The sequence below is a fragment of the Danio rerio genome, chromosome 9 (genome assembly GCF_049306965.1).
Source record: "Danio rerio strain Tuebingen ecotype United States chromosome 9, GRCz12tu, whole genome shotgun sequence".
NCBI lineage: Eukaryota > Metazoa > Chordata > Actinopteri > Cypriniformes > Danionidae > Danio > Danio rerio.
Window position 1 is genome coordinate 33,354,886 of NC_133184.1, and position 24,018 is coordinate 33,378,903.

At 35.0% G+C, this 24,018-nt stretch overlaps 1 protein-coding gene across 12 annotated transcripts in view; it reads right to left on the reverse strand.

Moving 5' to 3' along the window:
- The window catches only part of nalcn (sodium leak channel, non-selective), a 192,014-nt gene that overhangs the window by 86,702 nt on the left and 81,294 nt on the right, over positions 1 to 24,018 (reverse strand). For all 12 annotated transcript variants that reach the window (XR_012384932.1, XR_012384933.1, XR_012384934.1 and 9 more), the window contains 4 exons: positions 11,987 to 12,115; positions 7,781 to 7,948; positions 2,035 to 2,226; positions 445 to 582 (listed from right to left, as the gene is read on the reverse strand). Coding sequence is in view for 9 of the 12 variants with exons in the window: in XM_073911846.1 (XP_073767947.1) it covers positions 445 to 582; positions 2,035 to 2,226; positions 7,781 to 7,948; positions 11,987 to 12,115 (627 nt within the window). In the remaining 3 variants the exon portion in view is untranslated. The remainder of the gene's footprint in view (positions 1 to 444; positions 583 to 2,034; positions 2,227 to 7,780; positions 7,949 to 11,986; positions 12,116 to 24,018) is intronic.

Sequence of the window (24,018 nt, forward strand, 5' to 3'; positions counted from 1 at the left end):
TTTTGTGTTTTACAAACACATGTCTTTGGACTGTGGTGGAAACCGGAGCACCCAGAGGAAACCCACGCGAACGCAGGGAGAACATGCAAACTCCACACAGAAACGCCAACTGAGCCGAGGCTCGAACCAGCGACCTTCTTGCTGTGAGGCCACAGCACTGCCTACTGCGCCACTGCTTCGCCCCATGTAATGTTTTAATTTAAATTATTTTGAATTTAAGTTTTTTTATTAAACATAATTTTTTTTACATATTTTATTTAGCATAAAATTACCTTTAGTACCGACTGATGCAACAGGCATGCATATCACTGTTATACGGCTGTTTTGCCTATGGTTTAAATCCTAATAAATTGGTAAAGTATCACATACATTTTAGTTTAAATATAATAAAGCAATACAATATAATAATTTAAATCTTCTCTCTGCACAACAAATGATATTTACCAGTGTGGCAAAAAGGTGATACAGAATAAAGTATATGGCCACCACCGGAGCCCACATCTGTCCCACAGCCACCAGTGTTTGGTCCATGACATCCACCCAGCCCTCCTGCGTGAGAATCTGGAACATGGACATAAACGCCTTCAAGAAAGAAACAAAAACATTATCAGTCAATGTTCTTTGTTTTTCAAAACAATAATTGACTATAGCAACACCTAACAAATATGGTTAAAGCTACATTTTGTACTTTTATGCTAGTTTTTTTCCCCCCCAGAGATTGACAGTCTCAGTTTATTGGCACAATATGAGGATGGAAAAAAATATTTCTGGTTGAACACAAGTCTTGCAATCTTTACTGCATGGCAGATGTGTGCTTTCATAAGATTGAAAAAAAAAAATACATATCATTTCCCTGTTTCTCCAGTCACCCACACAAAATGAAAATGTTACTAACAAAGCAAAGTAATAAGTTTAGGTTTGTGGTGTTTATAAATACAGTAAATTCCCTTGCCTACGCAAGGTTATTTGACTGACAATGCTGTGGCCAAAATGAGAGAAGGCAGAGCACATTATTAATTTCACAAAAATAAATAAATAATACAAACAAATTCAATGTGCCTCAGGTCTCATCGTCCTACAGAGATATGAGATCGCCTATTCATGGCCTTTTATTCCAATGGAAGTCAAATGAAGGTCTAAACTCAGCTGGTCCCAAGCCTGGTCACAGTCACACTGTCTCTGAGTGACTGCAGATGAAGATAATTTTGCAACAGGTCTATTGACAAGGGAGCTGGGTAAACATCATTATCTTCAATGGTTATCATGCCACCCGCCTTGGAAATGAGCGGCATCTGTTTATATGAGCCCCTCCAAATCCCAGCACGCATTGGGATCAGTGGAGTCCCACTAATAACGGAGGATAAAAAGACACCGCTAATGAGAACCCCTCTCATGAGCACATAGTATCAAAAAAAAAAACTTGGAAGTCTTACATCTACTGACAAATTAGGTATTATAATAGATTTAGAGATATTTCGGGCCACACTGGAATCTGAGTACTTCAAGACAAGAAAAAAAATACTGTTTGTACTTTATTTTAACTATTATTTCTTTACTACTGATCAACATTAATTCATTAATTACATGCAATTTCTATTCACTGGTTAAGGTTAGATTGCTGGTTGGGTTTAGGATTGGTTGCATGTGTAATAGGAACACCTTAAAATAAAATGTTAATAAAATACTTTAAGATGATACTATAAAAATACAAAAAAAAAAAAAGAAAATTTCACAAATCTCACATTCTATTTACATATTTTTTTGCTATTGATTTTACCATGTTTTGTTAGTAACTTGTTCAGTTAATTTTCAGCAATTTTTTATGTGCATGCTGAGATTTATTCAGTAAATGTGTTTTCATTGTAGTATAAGCCATTTTTTCTTATCAGATAAAAGCTTATCCTGTGCTCAGTGTTCAAATTTATGTGCATCTTGGCATTTGGTGCAGCATTTTTTAATGCAATACTCCAAAATGCGCATATAAATAGGTGGATGGAAACATGACTTATGTTTCCAAAACATAGGGAGACTTACCCGTGGAAATGTGGTGAAACGATCCAAATCCTCCACAAAGCAGAACATCTGCAGACTGATGGCAGACATCACTATGAGCAGACTGGCAGTAAACACCACTAGACTGCCCAGTTTCTTCCCTGGACCAAAGATCTTGTACACAAAGTCCTCTAGTGCAGGGGAGATTTTTATTAGACGGACCACTCGCAAAACCTGCAGGTAGAACAGAACGGTATTTTTCATTTGTATTTAAAAACAAACATATTTGCTACATATTAGAATGGAAAATCAACTTATCAAAGCATCAGCCAATTAAAGATTCTCATTAAATGGGTCTGGCATTACTGTTAGTATGAAAATCATCACAAAAAGAAGAGCTATGGAGTGTAATTGGTGTTTGTTTTATTGATTTTTAATGAGCAAACACTGATATTGGGTTCTTCTCAGAGTAACTTGGTTACAAATTGCTTTGTTGCTCAAGCAGTTACTAAATTACTCTAGGTGACAACAAAATTGATCAATGATGCATCTAGGTTAGGTTTTGATCAAGAACAGAGAATGGATATCGATCCATTTGCTTCCAGCTGAATGTGGCCTAAAGGTCCTCCTGCTGCTGCCACTTTTAAACCTAGAAGAATTATCCAGCAATCCTCTGGAAATTGTCACAACAACAAATGTGCTTATTTATTGTTTGAAACTTAAGCAACTTGTGTTTATAGTTTTGTTTAAGTTAAGAACAAGTTAACAAGTTAAGAAGTTAAAACACACTGGTAAAGCTAGTAAATACATGGTCATGGGTTTGATTCCCATGAAATTAATAAAGGCTACGTTCACACTGCCAGGCTTAGTGCTCAAATCAGGTTTTTTCCTCAGATCTGATTTTTTTTGCATGGCTGTTCACACTGCTGTTATAAATGTGGCAAATATCAGATTTGCAGTGTGAACAGATCATGGTCCTAAACTGACCCGCATGCGCAGAAGTACAGATACGGACAGCACAAAATGTCTAATTATGCACAGGTGATACTGTATGAAGTAAGCATGTTGTCAGACCATGCTTATATGATTATTGCCCATTTCACAGACAACCGTGGTGAGCTTCATAAACTGTAGAGGATTGTTCTGCTGCTACTAACTATTTCGGCATTTGAAATCTAAAATAAGTCACTTGTGATTGAAAACACTGATCATTTGTGATTTATGACAACAGCGGTGCGTGTTTATTTGATCGCTGGTGTAGTGAACTCATCAAGGGTTAATGAGCAGCCGCAAACAACTGTGAAGGCAGAGTTGTTTTATCTCCTTTTGCAGAGTTATTTAATTTTACTTCGTTATAAACAGCAGACATGTACAGAAGGGGGGTTTGGGTGCTCGAGCACCAGCCCTTTTTTTCTCTCGGAGAAAGTTCTCCCTCCTTTGCACACGGATCCCCTCTCCGCAAAATGCACGACACTCTTCAGCTTCGTGATCAACCTGTGCCCCAATCGTTAACAAACACCAGTTTTGCCTCCAAAATCTTTTTCAAAATGAACAACCAAACATCAAATCTGTGTCTGGTTTAAGACTAAAAATGAAAGTGGCACAGATATGACCTGAAAAGATCAGATTCCATGCGGTTTGGGCTGTTCACACTATCATTACCTGAGTCACATGTGGGCAAAATAATCAGATTAGACCACATTTGGCTGCAGTGTGAACGTAACTAAACTGATAAATGGAAACAGAAATATGCTATAGAGCAAAGGTGTCAAACTCAGTTCCTGAAGGGCCACAGCTCTGCACAGTTTATGCCGAGTTCAGACTGCATAATTTTCAAAGTAATTGTGTCACAGATGTTTTTTCACACTGCATGACTATCTGGGCTAGCGTTTTGTAACTGCTTTGTTTACACTGCAGATTAGATCGGCGACAGGGGGTTTAACATTGCATGACTTTACAATAGAAAGAATCGCCGACAACTATTTCTCACAACTAAAAACACGTAGTATGTCTTTTGTTATTAACTACATAATGAGAAAGAAGACTTTAGTGGGGTAGTAAATGTTCTTTTTTGCTCATCAGGGTTTGAAGGTAATTAGCAATTTCTCCTCAACTCTTTTCTTTTTTGACCCAGTTGTGATATTTCTCACATGACAAGTCAAACAGACAGGGGTGCTCCTGCCAAATCTCCACTAGTTTTTCCTCTATTTCTTGTGTCCAAATAAACTGAAAATGAGCGCTTTTAACTTTTCTCACAGCCTCCTTGGCATGTGTAACAGGTTATAAAAGTGCTTCCACTTGCTTTTCTTTTATGTACATGGCCCTTTAATTCTAACTGACCCTCCTCTCTGTTCATTGGCTGGTGGCATGTTGTTAACTGGTTCCAGACGGGTCATTATCATTCGCGTCAGCTAAGAGAGTGGTCGTGGTGAGTGAATGCTCCTGTAAAGTGTATATTTTTGTTGATCTTTTTGTTTTAATTATCCACAATGTATCTTTTTTTGTGATTACAACTTTATAATTACTAGTGTGTGCACCTGTCATTGCAGGACGACATATTGGACTGTCTGGGACTGATCACTGTGTTTTCATTGTGTTTGCCAGGTACATTATTCAATATTTACTGTTTTTCTGAACTCATGTTTTGTGTTTACTTTAATTATTATTCGCTCCAGCTACTGTAAGAGAGTGGTCGTGTGTGTTCACCCGTCATTGCAGGACGACATGTTGGACTGTCTGGGACTGATCACTGTGTTTTCATTGTGTTTGCCAGAATAAAGTTATCTGTTTGAGGTGTGATTGGGTGTCAAATCTCATCTCTACTACACACAATGCAGAGGAAACCGAGTACTAACCGTTACACATGCAAATAGCCATATTAGTCAATGCTTCCCTCTCATTGGCTGTAGGTTATCGCCAATGTTATTTTCAGTCAAAACACATTTGACACAGCATGATTTGAATCGTTGACAGCTCCAGATATTTAGCATGCCAAATATCTCACGGGTGTGGGCGACTCATCTGCGATTTTCTCAGATCACATCTTTGATAGTTCACACTGTGTGATTGTTACTTGTGTGAACACGCACCGATTTACTTGAGATTTTAGGCAATTGTCTGCGATTTCTCAAAACCTGTTGGTGAGAGCAAATCGGGGCTAAATCATGCAGTCTGAACTCGGCATTAGGTTTAACCCTACAGTAATTAAAAACACCTGATCAAACTAATTGATTGCTTCAGGCTTGTTTTAAACCTCCAGGTAAGTATAATGAGGCAGGGTTTGAACTAAATTGTGCAGGGCTGTGGCCCTCCAAAAACTGAGTTTGGACATCCCTGCTATAGAATTTCATTTAAATGCTAAGTCAAACTGCTTTAGTTAAATGCGTGTGACAAATGTAGAAACATAAATGAATATTCTCTCTTTGAAGGCAATGAACTTTTCTTGGGAACGCTTTGTGTAATGTCATTTCTTACTGTGCAGTTTGAGAAGCAATGGAAATGAGGCACTAATTAGGCTCTCCAAAAATCTAAGTGTAAGACCTATTGCATATGGCAAACTGGAATGCAAAGTCATAGATTGACCTTTACAGTAAAGCCCTAAATACATGACAGCAATATGCTAGAACAGTCTTTAAAACTACTCATTAACTTATTAACAGTTTTGCAGATTCTGCATGGTATATGTAAACTTATGACCTCAACTTGTTAAACAAATCGCTGCTAAACTGTGCTTTTACAAACCATATATTAGTCTAAAAACATTGCATATTCTATATAGTGCTGTCAATTGTCGTAGAAAATGTAAATTGCAAAATTATTACAGAAATTATGTTCAAAAGTTTTGGAATGAGTTTGAAGCTATAAATTGCTATTTGTGACAATGACTCATAAAACTAATTATGAAAAATATAGAATGCTATTTACAAATCAAATTTAACATGGTGACTGCTCATGGTCTATTTCATGGCAGCTTTATAATGAGCCCAGTCATGAAGGGAGGATATGAATATTCACAGTTGGAACTCCGCCTCTCCTGCCGCGAAAAAACTGGAGGGAGAGCGCAGGTTGTGTCCTTAATGAGGCTTGTCAACGTGAACGTGCTTCATCCATTCCCATTCCTGGCAGCTGCCAGGAGATATAAGAAAACAGCTCCGCCACGGCCACCAGTATGTGTTATTACCCTGCATTAGTGCATGATTAGCATCTCAGAATCTAGCAGGTGCTGCTCTCATGCAGGGAGCCCTTTAGAATGCTGTGGTTGCATGTGGCATGGTCTCACTAAAAATAAAACTAAACTTAGCTTCGCATAATTTATCATGACAATCAGAGACTAGTTGTATTTTTTTTACTTCTCAGACTGATAATGATATGTTAATATGATAAAGTGGTACAGTAAAAGGTGTGTAGGTCTGAATTTTTAAATATAGCAATGGTTGTTATGGTTCTGACACACACTGTAAGTGGTAACCAATCACAAAAGGTTCTTGGAAATGACAGGTGAAGTAATAACAAGACTCTAATTAACTGTTTAAAACTCTTTCACCTGTTAACCAGCACCCCACTTATGGGGATTTACACCTAACTTAAAATAGCAACAGTTCCTGACCCCATTGAGAAAAACAAGCAAAACACAAATTAGGTATCACTGTAAAGAAGACACTTCTGAGCTTTACTATGCTAAAAAATGCTTTAATGCTAAAAACAAAAAACAATCCAATACAAAGTTCTAGATGCTGAGGTAACGAGGAAGAAAAACGTAGCTGTTCACTATTTTTCACTGTATATTGTTTTAGTTTTTTCCATATACAAACACATGAAATAAGTATTGTAATAACATACAGGGTTCAACGCTATGGACGTTTTTATGGCGTTCTTCCAGTGGTTCAGATTTTTACTTGCCCTGCCAAAATTTTCCCCTGGCCCCACCAGTATAAAAGAAGTTAACAGCTATTTCTTAGCCATATTTTTTAAATATGTGACCATGAAGCAGATAAATGTTGATATTTCTTTCAAGGTGTCAGCACAGAAATAAACAAAACAATAGGCCTTATAAAATATTATAAAATTTAAATATGGAAATATTATCAGATGGTAATTTCGGATAAACAACACTCCTTATTATTTCACTCTGTAATGTACTCTGTAATATTTTACTCTGAAATATTCGACATAAAACGCACATTTATCGGTAGAAATGACATCCCGCTTTACTCATTCGTCTCTCTGCATATAGCCGTACAGGCTAATATAGTAACATAGCTATTACGAAACTATAGTACAATGTGATATTGCCTGGATCGCTGACTCGTTTTGCTTTCTCACTACAATCTATCCACTCCAGAGTTCGTTTTAATTGACCCGAGACCACCTCATTCAGTTGATCTCAGACTGATTGATTTGGCGTGGTCCGAGAGTGATTGTGAGATTCACATACAAACGAACCGTGCTAACTGGGCAAAAGAGAAAACACCCCAAGACTGTATTTCAGCAAATGTAAGACTTTTTGAGGCCTAAAATTTAGTTTTTGAAATTTAAAACGCATTTTAAACATTTAAAAAATTAATTCTCATTTTAGGAAACCTTCTAAACAAAATAAGCAACTTTTAAAACAACATAACGGGGCACTTCTGCCCGCCAAAGTATTGGTGAATTTCAGCACTGATGCTGAAACAAATCAAGTTCTAATAAGTTTCATTTACATATATAAATTAATTTCAGTGCCACACCACAGTTCATATGGACTGTATTCAGCAATATGTACTGTATACTGTATGTAACTCTCTCTAACCTGAAAGTAGGTGAACTGCGAGTGGTAAAGGTCAGGGTAGATGTGCAAGGTGGTGCCCACTACAAGCAGCGACTCAAACTTGTGCAGCGATGAACTGATGTATCCAGTGAAGCCCAAACACCAGATTTTCAGCAGAGCCTCCAAATCAAACAGCACAGTGAAGGCGACCTGAAAATGGCAAAAAGAGACAATGAGAGGCAGGGAGTATGATTATGGAGAGCTATTCCTTGTGTGCTCATTTCTTAGTAATTGCTTTTTAAGTGTCCCTAGAGCCCTTGGCTTTTGCAAAGGGAACACGTATGCGAACACTTGCGCAATCAAACAAAGAGCTGAAAAACTCACTTGTAAAATACAGTATATAACACGCACGTCGCTCAATGAAAACTAAAATGCAATCAGAGTGAGATGCGTTAAGGCAGAGGAATGTCAACACAAGATGGTAAACAAAGCTAGTATTTCCCCGGTTTTCCCGATTTGGTTTGATCCAAATAAAGCACTTGTATGGATTAATGATGAGATGGATCGGCCTGTGAATATGTGGGGTGCCTCTTCCTCCTTATCTCGGTCTTTCAGCTTGGAGTGGGCGGGTGGCCACACTCCTCTATCTGTCTTTGTTCCCACAGTGCCACCTGCATACTGATTGCAGAGGCAGTGCGTGGCAAACAGGACACACACACATACCCACACGGTTCTCGCTAAAATGGAGTGTTGCCCACAAGCTGTTTGCACCCACGTTGTCACTCAGCTGATTTAATCTCTGGATTTTTAAGGTGAAAAAAAGTGATGACGATACGTTTATATGAGATTTCAGCATAAAATCTGATGACGCTGATGCCTTTGAGTGCAATAACAATATGAGGATTCTTCTGGCCATCTCAAAACTCAATGTGTAAAGTGGTAAAATAAACATCGTCAAGAGAGAGAAAGAGCAGAGAGTCCATCCCAGAGAAGTTCATTATCGAGTAGCATCTTGACACTCCAATGAAAATCTGTGAAAGACGTGAAGACTTTCACAGTGGGATTCAAATTGTGCAGCACTCGTAACACGTAGCATGAAAAACGATCAGGGCATGACTAGTAACATCTGGGGCACCCATTTCAGGCATCAGATATGCCTGACTGCGTCCCAGATAAATACAAAATACTAAATTATAATAGATTACAATTTAATTTAATTCACACCATGTTAAATACATAAAGGTAAAAAAAAAAACTGCAAATGTGTTACTGTGTCTAAACCTATTGTAAACCTAAATCAGGAAACTTAAAATAAAAATAGCATAACATGGATTTTTTAAATCAGCTTTTCAAAATATAGATTTGTTTGAACTATATTCAGGTTTGCACCAGCAGATGAATGAGGTATTTTGCTACAAATGATATGTAGGTTGTCACATATGAGCAATTCCAGCATTATGGATGTGATATTTGCAGTAAAAACTTGAAACATAAATTTACATCAAAAGTATATGTTAAGATTACATTGAAACATCTGTTCATTCATTCATTCATTCATTCATTCATTCATTCATTCATTCATTTTCTTGTCGGCTTAGTCCCTGTATTAATCCGTGTCGCCACAGTGGAATGAACCACCAACTTATCCAGCACATTTTTACACACCGGATGCTCTTCCAGCTGCAACCCATTTCTGGGAAACATCCACACACACTCATTTACACACTCATACACTACGGACAATTCAGCCTTCCCAATTCACCTGTACCGCATGTCTTTGGACTGTGGGGGAAACCGGAGCACCCGGAGGAAACCCACGCGAACTTAGGGAGAACAAACTTGCTGTGAGGCGACAGCACTACCTACTGTGCCACTGCATTGCCTACTTCTGTTTATCTTTTCCAAAACAAATAACCACTAAGTAATAGGATCAGAAAAATATCAACCTGTAAACTTTTTTTAAATATTTTAAATGATGAAAATAAACATGCATTATAGATGTGACCAAAAGTATGCGAGTTTACAATACACAACACTTTATTTAGTTCTTTAAATTAAATTGCACAACCCAAAAGAAATTATGCTAATTAGAGGGATAAGAGTTGGCTCACTACAGAACAAAAGGTATTAATTTTATTCTACTTTAAATTTTTACATTTATGAGGAAAAAACTTGATTATGGATGTGACATTCCTTATTTATGGATGTGACAAATGTGAAATTGGCACTTGTGTGACATTGGTAAATCAAATATAACTGTTTGTATACACTGACAGAGACATTTTTACAAGTAATGTAAAATACAAGCCCCTCCCCACACACACGCACAATAAGAAAGGGTTTTGCTTTTTTTTCATGGCAAGGTTGACATTTGCATGGAATTGCTCATATGTGTCCAAGAATAATAAAAAAATTGCTTCTATCTACATTTTTTCCCCATGAGTTTAAGAGAAACTGTACAGAAGTGATTATATTACATCCTTAAAAATATGTAATAATGGTAACACTTTAGAATAGTGGTCCATTAGTTATTTTATTTACTAGCATTAACTAATCTCTTACAGCATTTACCAATCATAGTTCAACAATAACTAAAGCATTATTCTAAGTTGTGCTTGTTTACATTCTTTAATCCACTGTGAGTAAACATCAACTAAAGTTATTTAAAGAGCCCCTATTATGGGTTTTTGAAAATGACCTACCGTGACCTTCCGTGTAACACAGCTCGAAGCAATCCTGGAATCCAGCTGAGGTTTAAATCTAAAAGTGCAGCATGTCTAAAACTATTGATTATTTAGCAAAATAGTTAACTCAGAGTTTAATAAACGAAGGGAGTTGGGTTCGGATCTTTTGTTTGATCGCATCGACATCGATACGGTACATGCCAAATATGTAGTTCCAGTTCTGGTAAAATGTGAACGCACTTTCACTTCAGACACTGGATCACGGGACTGATCATTACGTAAAGATGATAATCACTGACAGATAAAAATTCGGCTGCGGGGAAGAGTTGAAGGGTTAAAATTCATTTTCACAACAATACCACAATATTGCCAACCTAGTGCTGTGTTTGTTCCTGTCATTTTCAGGTTTTTGATACAATAACCTACAGGTACACTGAAATGTTGGATTCATCGGCTGTTTGCTTTTAATGGAGCAGCAGAGACTATGGGACTTTGTCAGACTTTGACAGGCACTTTGTCAGCAACTTTTACAGTTCATATGGACCAGTTTCTTCTTCCTCCGGATCAATACATGTAAGTGTCATTAAAATTGTTGCCTCGTTTTGTGTAGTTTGCAAAATATGTGTTTAATTGTGTGTTTTAAGTTTTAATCACCCCACGTGGCTTGTAATCACGCTTCAATTATAGATCAGTGCTTGTACTGTATCTCTCAGGTAAATCTGTATAGGACTATTCGCATTTTGCGTCCAAAATTACATTAAAAATGTGATGCATGCTTCTTCTTTTAGCGATTTTAAATCCATTTCTGAACTGGCTATTCTCTGCTGTTTGCATTTGCAACAGCCACCATCAGCTGTTCCTCACACGCACTACGAATTTTCGAAATAGTTCAACTATTGCCACTGAATGGATTACAACTGAATGTGTGTCGTTGTTCTTACTTGGGATTAGGGTTAAGAGTAGAGAAATATGCTGGTGTTTAACTGCATTGCTTTAGTGCATTCCTGCATTGGACTCTCACATACTTTCTGCTACTTCATACTGTAGCCGTGGTGGGCGTTTCTCTCTGTCATGTGCTGAACGCAGTCGACCAATCGCAATAGACTGGGTCATCGGTCCAATTTGCTCAGATTTGCTTTGCGCTAAGGAGGGGTTTGGAAACAAATAAATCGCTAAATGATTTTTATCAGAGTCGCAGGGATAATTAGGTAAAAATAAATGCATATTATAAGACAATGAAAGTGTTTTTGGTGTTACACCTTACACGCCTATCAGCATGTTGTTGGAGAGCCCTAAAACCAAAATATGACCTTTTTAATACAAAGTAGGGGCTCTTTAACTTAAATAACAATAACTAATGTTAACAAAGATGATTAAATACTATAATAAATGTAAATGCATTAACTAACATTTATTGATGGACTTTTATTTTAAAGTGTTACCATAATAATTAACAATCATTGATTTTCCACTGTGCTAGTGAAATTGCAGCACACAGAGAAAAGATACACAAAAAACATCAAAGATCTAGAACATTTTTAAGATCATATTTGTCTTGTCTTACCTCAGCCAGGTAGAACTCATCATTGGTGAGTTTATGGTCACCTCTGTGGTAATTGCTCGCAGCTACAATCACATCAACAGCCACCATACTGAGGATGAACATGTGGAAAACTGAAGATCGCATCAGTTGCTGCAAAGATAAGAGGAAAATCAGAAATGCATTAGGTGACAATGTTTTTGTAGCAACATGCTAACAAAGTTCTTACAAGGCATCATCAAAACTGTTTGGACATGTTTTTTTTTCCAATTTTACATGTGTGGTATGTGTTTGAATAAGCTATAACCGTTTTACCATACTGAGTGTACAAGATTAATTTGCACTTGATTCTCCACTTATGTATAAATGGAAGCTTTTAATCACAGTTAGAACTGAGCCAACTAAATGGACCCTCACTGCCTGAGCCCTCAGCAGGCCAAATGAACCCATTTCAGGCCCATTACAAACTCAGAAACATGAGGCAGGAAAGACAAGTTAATTTAAACCCAGACTGAGCCACCTGTCTGCTGCCCATGAAATCTGTCCCTACTTCCTGCTAAAGATTTTTTTCTTCTTATAAAAGTATGCTGCAATACTGGATGAATTATAATGGGAGGTATTTTGATACGGAGGACAACCAATCTACTATATAAAGATGTTTTCCAGTCAGAAGCATGATATCTGGAGGATTGAAATTTTAACTGGTTTTTAATGTATTTTAGGACATCACTGATAACTAGGACTGAAAGATTTCAAGCGCAACTTTTCCCATGTATTTCCTCGTACATGTGGAAACTAGCTAATTAGGCATTATCTTTTGAGTAATCTAATTGCTTAGAAGGAGAATTCAAGAAAAACAGCTATCAGTGATACTATACAACCTAAAAGGTACATTTAAAATAATTTTTGAGCATAACAGTAACAAGCAACAGGGTTTATCTATTTAGCCTGTAATTTATTTATCTATTTACTTTGAATTTATTTTTAAAATTTATTGTATGTAAGATTTATTTAGATAATGCTTAAACATGTCGGTTCTTTCCTACTGTGCCACCTCTGAAATTGAAACTATAAGCCAAAGGAAATAATGAATGAATAAATGAATGAATGAATGAATGAATGCTAACACAGCATTCATAATGTGAGACCATGTTTTTAGTCAAAGACAGAAAAGAAGTAAAGACAACTCAGCTATATTTATTCATTCATTCATTTTCTTGTCGGCTTAGTCCCTTTATTAATCCGGGGTCGCCACAGCGGAATGAACCGCCAACTTATCCAGCAAGTTTTTACGCAGTGGATGCCCTTCTAGCCGCAACCCATCTCTGGGAAATATCCACACACACACTCATACACTACGGACAATTTAGCCTACCCAATTCACCTGTACCGCATGTCTTTGGACTGTGGGGGAAACCGTAGCACCCGGAGGAAACCCACGCGAACGCAGGGAGAACATGCAAACTCCACACAGAAACACCAACTGAGCCGAGGCTCGAACCAGCGACCTTCTTGCTGTGAGGCGACAGCACTACCTACTGCACCACAAAAATAAGCAATATACAAATAAAATGTGACAAAAATAAGATTTTCTTAAATTTATTGGTACCAAACCTGCTGAGTAAAATTTAATATAATTTAAATATGATATGATATATAATATAATGTAATATAATGTAATATAATATAATATAATATAATATAATATAACATAACATAATATAATATAATATAATATAATATAATATAATATAATATAACATAATATAATATAATATAATATAATATAATATAATATAATATAATATAATATAATATAATATAACATAACATAATATAATATAATATAATATAATATAATATAATATAATATAATATAATATAATATAATATACAGGCGTCATGGTGGTGCAGTGGGTAGCACGATCGCCTTACACCAAGCAGGTCACTGTTTTGAGCCTCAGCTAGGTCAGTTGGTAATTCTGTGTTGAGTTTGCATATTTTCCCAGTGTTCGCGTGGGTTTCCTCCAGGTGCTTTGGTTTCCCCCTCAAGTCGAAAGACATGTGCTGTAGGTGAATTGGGTAAGCTAAAACTAGCCGTTGGGTATGTGTGTGAGATTGAGTGTGTATGGTTGTTTCCCAGTGTTGGGTTGCAGCTGGAAGGGCATTCGCTGCGTAAAACATATGTTGGATAAATTGGCGGTTCATTCTGCTGTGGCGACCCCAGATTAGGTGCTAAGCCAAAAAGAAAAGGAAATATAATATAATATAATACAATATAATATAATATAATATAATATAATATAATATAATATAATATAATATAATATAATATAATATAATATAATATAATATAATATGATATAATATAATATAATATAATTAATATAATATAATATAATATAATGTAATTAATATAATATAATATAATATAATATAATATAATATAATATAATATAATATGATATAATATAATATAATATAATATAATATAATATAATATAATATAATATAATATAATATAATATAATATAATATAATATAATATAATATATTTAATATAATATAATATAATATAATGTAATTAATATAATATAATATAATATAATATAATATAATATAGTATAATATAATATAATATAATATAATATGATATGATATAATATAATATAATATAATTAATATAATATAATATAATATAATATAATGTAATTAATATAATATAATATAATATAATATAATATAATATAATATAATATAATATAATATAATATAATATAATATAATATAATATAATATAATAGTTTTTAAGTAAACTAATTGTGTGATTCTGCAGACACAACTTTGGTTAAAAAAAGAACATTATATTGTTTCTAAACATTACTTTGCAAAATTATTTTAAAAAAAATCCTTCATAACCTCCAATAAGTATGCCTTACAGCATTTAGAAGCATCTCTCACCACTTCACTGGAAAACTTCCAGATCACTGAAAATCTTTGTTTTCATAATCAGAATATTTTCCATGACTAAAAATGCTAACTTACAACTTATACAGTACAAAGTGCTTCACAGATCACATTTAACTGGGCAGAAATTATTTAAAATGGGTTTCACGTCAGAAATATGTTCGCATTGCACACAAAACACCCCAGACACTTATCTTCACGCCTTATGGTATTGCACTCCAATTAAATCATTTTGGGAAAAGGTTACTGACTCACTCTCCAACTTAATGGGTTGTCACATCCCACTGTGTCCCTCCCTCTGCATATTAGGTGACATATCCACAATCAATATAAATAATACAAATGGTCAGTTACTGCTGGTGGCTCTAACTATCGCCAAAAAAACTATCCTCATGAACTGGAAATCAAGAAATAAAATTCACATCTTACACTGGAAAAACTTATGAACAGAATACATCTCCATTGAAGATCCTCTTTGCCTGAAGCCATTCCCTAACAACACCTTCATCAGTATATAAACAAGAGGGGAGGGGGGAGAGGGGGTCAGGTAGAGGTATTAGAGAAAAAAAAAAGTATATATATATATATTAAATCTAATTTAAAATAAATAAATCAATTGGAGAAAAAAAAAACTATTTAGTGTAAATTGTATTAATACCTTTCCACATTATAATTCGGTCTTTATATGCTTCTTTGCTTTCCCTTTCATTCTATTCGTTCTCCTTTTCTGTCTCTCTCAATGTTATATATTCAATTTATTAGTATTATTTATCATATTATTTTTCCTTTTTATTATTATTATTATTTATTATTATTAAGCATATTATTATTATTATTATTATTATTATTATTATTATTATTATTATCATTACATATTTTTTATACCAGTTCTTCCCCTGACCAGTCCAACAACAGATAAAAACAATAAAAAAAATAAATAAATAAAAAACATTCAGACTACATTCAGAGGGAAAAGTGTGACGTGGGCATGGCAGCCTGGGCATTGCACTGGACTGATCCATGCTACACGTCACATTTTTTTTAATGCATCACAAAGCAACTGACAAACACTTTATACCACAATGCTCCCCATACAACTTCCACCTTCTCAAGTTATTGTTAAAACTGGTGTTGTTTTTTGTTTTTATTATTATTATTATTATTATTATTATTATTATTATTACCAGCATGAGTATATTATAGTTACAGTATTAATAATCCATCATACATCTTATTAATATTACTATTTCCTGTGGGTTTGTATAATTCGTAATTGTCATTTAATAGTAATGTTTTTTTTTATTATTATTACTATTATTATTATTTATTTTATTTTTTTATTATTATCATTATTATTCTCATTGTTTTATTCGCTGAACTTTATTTTTTCGACTCTTTTTGTTTCTTTCCTTTTCTTCTATTCTTTGCGTTCTTTTTCTGTTTTTTATTTATTTTTTTTTTCCTTTCCCTCTCCTTCCTCTTCTACTTACTACTACTATTATTATTATTATTATTATTATTACTTGTCCTCTCCCTGATTTCCCAACCTCCCCTCCCCCTCCCCCTGCCACTTTTATCATTAATGGTATTACTTTTACTTTTGTTATCATTAATATTATCACTGTTCTGACCTGTCTTCCTGTTATCTTTTTATTATCATTAATATAAGTATTAATACGATTATCATAATTAAGGTTGCAGTAATTGTTGTTGTTGTTGTAGTAGTAGTAGTAGTTGTAGCAGTAGTCATCATAGTAGTATCGATTGTAATTGTATTTTGAAGTAGTAGTTCCTGTAGTAGTTGATGTCGTTGGTATAGTGGTAGCAGAAGTAGTAAAGGTGTCGTTGTAGCAGTAGTAGTAGTAGTCGTTGTTGGTGTAGTAGTAGTAGTAGTCATTGTAGTAGTATCGATCGTAATTGTGATTATTGAAGTATTAGTTCCTGTAGTAGTCGATGTCGTTGGTATAGTGGTAGCAGAAGTAGTAAAAGTGTCGTTGTAGCAGTAGTAATCGTTGTTGGTGTAGTAGTACCAGTAGTAGATGTCGTTGATGTAGATGTTGTAGTAGCAGTGATTGCGGTAGTAGTAGTAGTAGTAGTAGACGTTGTATTAGTTGTAGCAGACACTGTAGTATCAGTAGTGGTAGTCATTGTTGTGGTAGTATCAGCAGTAGTAGACATTATAGTAGTAATAGTTGTGGTTGTGATTGTAGTAGCAGCGATAGTAGTTAATAATTATATAGTAATATAAGTAACTTTCTGCAGTAGTAGTAGTTAGGGTAGTACTTGTGATTTATTATCATTGTCATTTATTATTACTGTTGTCCTTTCTTTCTTTTTACTGTCATTATTTCTATTATACATTACTAAACATAGTTGTTACTCCCTAACTCTGACTGGTTTCTTCTGTATCTGTTTTACTTATATCTGCGAGACTAGATTCATTTATTGGCTAACATTGTTCCTAATGTATGTAATCTGACCTTCCACCAAGTTACCTTTACATGGACACACACACACACACACACACACACACACACACACACACACACACACACACACACACACACACACACACCTAACAGTACCTGACTATATTGTTTTTTTTTTTGTTTTTTTTTTGTTGTTGTTTTGTTATGGTTTTTTGTTGATGTTTTTTGTATTTGTATGATCCCAATTTATGTACCTTTTTGCATATTCTAATAAAAAAAATAATAATAATAATCAGAATACTTCAAGGTACACAAAACATTTTTATTTGTAGTATTTAAAATCATAAGAAAGCTAAAATCGTTAAAAAAGTATTATGCTTACAGGAAACTAATGCATTTTCAGGCTCTGAGATCATGCATTCTACTACAGCTAAATAGCTAGTAATATTTGTGTTAAAAATACACTACCCACAATCCTAAAGGAGGCAAAAGACCAGAGAAGTATCTGTTACCATGGAAACAGGAATCATTGGAAAAGAGCTTAACAGTGCTACCATTAAGCATTGCAAATCATATAACTGAGTATAGTCTCCTAATGCTCTAAAATAAGTTATATTTGTATACATTTAAGAAGGAAATGCAAATAACTTTACATATATGGCAATATATGGTTCTTCTGACCTCTATTAATAAGTTGCAATGATTCAAAAGTAATGACAGTATTATCAGATAGTAAGCCGGATAGAAATTTCGATGGGTATACATTTTTAAAATTCTATTTGGTGTTCCTAGTGCAATAAAAAAGTGCATGCTGAACATTTGACTCCAAAATAGCAGCAGTTCACACACTGAGAAAATATGCAACACGACCAATGACAGAGGGTCAATTTGCTTGCAGTGTCATGACACAGCGGATGGCACAGTCTAACTTGTATAGGCGCTCACAGCTTGGAAGCATTTATGTGTTATAAAACAATGAGGAGACAGAGCTAAAAGATGCAGATAAAATGCAACATGTACACTCGACCATCCAAATACACGAACACAGCTTGTGGGTGGGTGGAAAATCTTAAATGAGCTGAAGAGAGAGGAAATGAAAAGAGAGATAAAAAAGAGTGAAAGAAAAATGAGAACAGAGGAAGGACCTTTTGGAAGGCAAACAGAAAGAACCTCACATTTTTTTAGAGCTGCCAAAATGGTCAATAACATTTATGTAAAAGTGATTATACTCCTCTTTAATGGAGGGAGGGAGTCAATCAAGCTTTATTCTTTGCTTCTGTATTGATGAAACTATTAAATACAGTATAAGTAAATTGGAGTAATATTTTACTTCATTGTACTTCGTGTGCTACAGTGAAAGTGAGGAAAGCAAAAGACAGCTAGAAGAAAGTAAATAAGAAATGGTCTGTTACATAGAGAGGTGTACGATGGAGAGATACTGTGGCAAGACATTAAAAAAGGAGACATTCTCCCCATGGGTTTGACAGCCAGACTGGGCCACATGTGGAACAATGCGGCCCCACGCCACATACAACCTTCAAAATAAAGCTTGCCTTTGGAAAAACAATGGCAAAAGGGCATACAAGAGATTATCTCAAAACAGATTTTCTCTTTTTCTTTGAGTCCAGGGGCTGTCCATCTGCCCAGAGAGATATATTGACTGCAGTTCCTTAGACTTGTGTATGTTGTAAATAGAATGTAACAGGTTTTGTAATTGGCAATTAAATCGCCTCAAACCCTGCAAAGGCTCCGTTTGGATTGCAGTAATCTAAAAAAAGCCAATGGCTTGAAGTCCCAAAGAAAAAAAGTCTAGACACATTTAGGCTGTTGTCAATAGGCTATTTTGTGTTAAATAATAGAAAGAAGAAGAAAAAAAAAATAATATATATATATATATATATATATAATTATATATTATATATAGGTGCTGTATATCTGTTGATTGATATGAGGAATTTTTCAAGACAGACACTGATATGAAACTGATTGATAAATTAGTTAGAAATCACAAATATCAATCTAAAAAGACTTTAAGGTTCTTATGACCTAAAGGCTTTGAAACTCACAGTATTTTCGATAATTTCATCTGAAACATGAGACATGGCAGGACATAAATTAGCTCCTACCCCTCTTTAAAAAAACAACCAATCACATTTAATTTTTCGAGTGGTTGACTGACTCATGAAAGCCACAGTATATAATAGCAATGCTAAGTGTTTAACCATTAATCTGCTATAAAATACAACATTTAATAGTAATACAAATGGAACTGATTTGTTTTGAGGTCCGTGTCGACTCGTATGATCCTCTCTGTGCTGCCGTCTATTTGGGCTGAAGTGGACCATATACCTGCATGTTCCATTGATTCACATTACACAATTAAATTTTCCAAAAAGAAATCATATTTACATCAACTTAATCATTTAGGGGTGACACGGTGGCTCAGTGTTTAGCACTGTCACCTCAGTGCTTTCTCTGTGGAGTTTGCATGTTTTCGCCATGTTCAAGTGGATTTCCTCTGGGTGCTCCTGTTTCCCCCACAGTTCAAGACATATGCTATAGGTGAATTAAATAAATTAAAAGTGCTTTATAATAAAAGTGCATATTATATATATAGTTGGAATGACACAGATGAGTATATTGTACAATGTAAAACAATTCAATGGCAGGACACTAATCTTGATATTCTTTGCAAGTGACCAGAGCACCACAGAGCATGAGCCGATGACACATGGAGAATTCACAAGAGACTACTTATGGAAATGGAAAGGTAATTAGAGTAAAATGTTGGAGGTGTAAGAGATTAGAGCTCTAAGGAATGGGCTGACCAAAGTGAGGGATCAATTGTAGGCCAAAACAGGAGAGACTGGAGAGGCTTTAGGATGTTACTGCTAATGTAGAGTAAAAAAAAAAATTACATTTATATGGTGTAAAGAAATTAAGATCTTACAACAGAAGTAACATATCCATATACAGCTGAAGTCAGAATTATTAGCCCTACCTGAATTATTAAACATAATAGTTTTAATAACTCATTTTTAGTAACGTATTTCTTTAATCTTTGCAATGATGACAGTATATAATATTTCACTAGATATTTTTTGAGACACTTTTATACTGCTTAAAATGACATTTAAATGTTTAAGTTAGCATAGATATATAGTGTACACAAGATATCACTTACGGGCCCTATCACATGCGACAATACTGCCACTACATTTGTACAGGGCTCCCAGGACCAAAGTCATTCAAATCGCTCTAGTTAAGACTAAAGCCAATTTGAAGATGCTGGACTTTAGCGATGAGTACGGGTGTAGTAACGAGCAAAGTAAGAAAAAGCAAAAAGGCAGAACATTTCATAGGTAAGATTTAGTTTTTTAATTTTTTCATATTATGAACTTCTGTGCACAACAAGTATTGTCATTGATGGTAATTCAGTCTCTTACTGCACTGACCAAGTACCGTTACCTTGCACTAAATACTTTGCTTAAGCTAGTTTTGTTGAATAAATTCAGCAAACACTGTGAATAAAATATGACAACAAGACACTGCACGTGCCATAAACTTGTATTATTGTCGGCTAAGTTCACGAACGTTGAAGTAACTTATAAGGGTGCCTGATAACAGTGATAACATAACAGTGCCCACGCCTAATTGTGCATACTGTCCAACATAAATTATTGAATATAATAAATGTTATAGATCAGAAAGGTGAATATGCACACTGAGACGCAAGGATATCAATGGTTCGCATGAATCATTCATAACGGAGATTCATTCACAAACGAATCACTCCCTCCGAAGTGAAAGCGGGAGAAGGGGTGTGTTTCAGGACATGAATTAGATCAAATTTAATGGAGAGAGGGACATTTACATGAACACAAACTTGTTCTTTGTCGGCATTATCTGTGCAGTCACTTATGCATCGATTCAGAAAAGTACTGTAAAATAATAATTTTTCTAATAAAAGAAAATGTGCATACTTTCAATTCAATTCAATTCAGCTTTATTTGTATAGCGCTTTTACAATGTAGATTGTGTCAAAGCAGCTTCACATAAATGGTCATAGTAACTGAAACAGTGTAGTTCAGTTTTTAGTGTTTAAGTTCAGTACAGTTCAGTTTAGCTCAGTTCAGTGTGATTTAATCATTACTGAGAGTTCAAACACTGAAGAGCAAATTCATCGATGCGTAGCTCAACCAATCCTGAACCATGCGAGCCAGTGGCGACAGCGGAGAGGGAAAAAAACTTCACTTGATGGGAGTAAAGAAAAAAAACCTAGAGAGATTATACCATACTCATCACAAGGAAAACCTCCAATTGTAGATACACGTATAAATGTTTAAATATCTGTGGCTTCGGATGGCCAGTCCTAAGCTACACCTTGGACCCACATTCATTTCAAAGAAGCGCTATCCTGTACTAAATAGGCAGCTCTATTGATGCATTCCTTCCAATGGACAACAACAGGATAGGTGACATCTAATGTAAAGATCTATGGTTTAACTAGGCAAGTTAGGGTAATTAGGCAAGTCATCGCATAACCGTGGTTTGTTCTGTGGACAACTGAAAAAAAAATTGCTTAAGGGGCTAATAGTAAATAAAACTGCTTTTATTCAAGCCAAAATAAAACAAATAGAAGAAAAATTATTATAGGAAATACTGTGAAAGATTTCTTGCTCTGCTACACATCATTTGGGAAATATTTAAGAGATCAAAAATTCACATGAGGGCTAATCATTTTAACTTCAAGAGTGTATATAAGATCAAAATAATTTAAAGAATTCCACAATTGTGTTTTTACATATTTAAATTACAAATTTCGAAATAGTAATGAAGTGATTTTTTTACTGTCTAGTCTGTAAAGAAAAGTCTGTAGTTGCAAAGAACTTTTAGAGCTCCAGAAAACGTACTGTACCAAGTATCTCGCACAATATCTCGAGGGAGAAGGATGAGAGAAGGACAGTGGCAGTCTGGACTGTCTGCTGCTCTAGTCCGGGATCACAGCTCAGAACTTGCAGAGCAGCCTCTATGACTAATATCAGACATGACAAAGCAGTTTGACATTTTCAGTTTCTCGATGTTGGTTTTCCCTCGGGTGCTTCGGCTAAAGGGGGACTAACAGGTGACTCCATTTTCTCAGGGCTCTTGACTTCACCCAGAATTGGTTCTGGCTTTCTGAAAGACATGATGTTTTTATTGTAGGGTTTGTGAGCTTGAGTGTGCAATTCATCCATTGTCTACTTTAAAAATTCTTGTGATGTGACGCCTATTTCTCGTGTATGAAGACCATAAAAACAGCACTGTCAATGCACTCAAGGTGTGGTGGCCTACTTCTTCTGATGTTGCTGGTGCCACATGAATACCTAGCAGAGCTGTCGCAATCAATTAAAGAGCAACCTTTGAGAGGGCGGGATGCACATCTCTCGCGCTCTCTCTATTTCACTGGATTTGATGCAGCCCAATTTGTATGCTTCAAATCTTCCTCCAAACAGACATTCAGAGCATCTTGTTACTGCTCCGCCTTATATGTTTGAAACTTCAGGCATTAAACCTGTCAGCTGACACGTAATTAGTGTTCTTTACAGTAAGGTGCCTGTCATGCTCCATCAGTTTCGTGCCAGAATCAAAGACAGCAACAACTCAAAGGCAAGAACATTGCTTTATCATTCAGCGCACGTCAGTGGCATTTGACCAAACATTTACTGATTCTTAAAGGAGTAGCTCCCCCCAAAACTGTCATCTTTTACAAACAGAAATCATTCCAAATCTCTCTTGTTTTCCTGTTGGTCGCATAAAGAAATCTCAAGACTGTGACTTTCTTTTACATACAAATACAATAAAGAACACTGACACATCTGATCATTAAAAGCAAGACAAAAAAAAAAAGAATTACACAATTGGTAAATACATTTACCCTATTATCCTTCTCAAGTTATTGTCATTGAATGAGATATGCAAGTTGTTTTTCACTTCTGTCTTCACATCCTCCTTAGCTTTACTGCCATTCATCAGAAAAGTAGCCATCAAATGAATTAAAACACAAATTGTGTTTTGTTTTTTACAAATAATTGATTATATCAGTCTGAATTACCGTTCAACACCTGAACTGACTGACTGTAGTGAAAATGGGATTCATATTGTATGGTGTTTGTATCCATTTTAAAAGTAAAACTATAGACTCTTTTCAAATTTCCAGGTTTGTCAGTAGCGGAAGGCGTCATGGTTCGGTAAACAAAGTGCAGTGAATGGGAGAGAACAACAAATATTTTTTTTTACAATCCTATTTGCTGAAATAATAAAGAAAAAGAAAAGCAGTGTGAGACTGATGACGGCAGCCAGAGGAGAGAATAATGTCAGATTTACTCTCAGCCTCTCACATAAGCGGTAACTTTTTTTTTGTTTGTAATTTGAGGCAAAGATGATCTAATACATACATGAATGCATATACGTAATGTTCATTCATTTTTTTTTTTTAAATATTAAAAAACTTTCAAGAATTTAAATATATGACAGTCTTGTGAAAAGAATCCACTGTCCTCATTCATTATCAGTGAATGGAAATGAACAACTGTGCTTGTCTTCAGAATTTCAATAAAGCACACAGATTATTATAATGCTTGACTCCATAGAGTTTATTGATATAAACAAAGTTGCTAA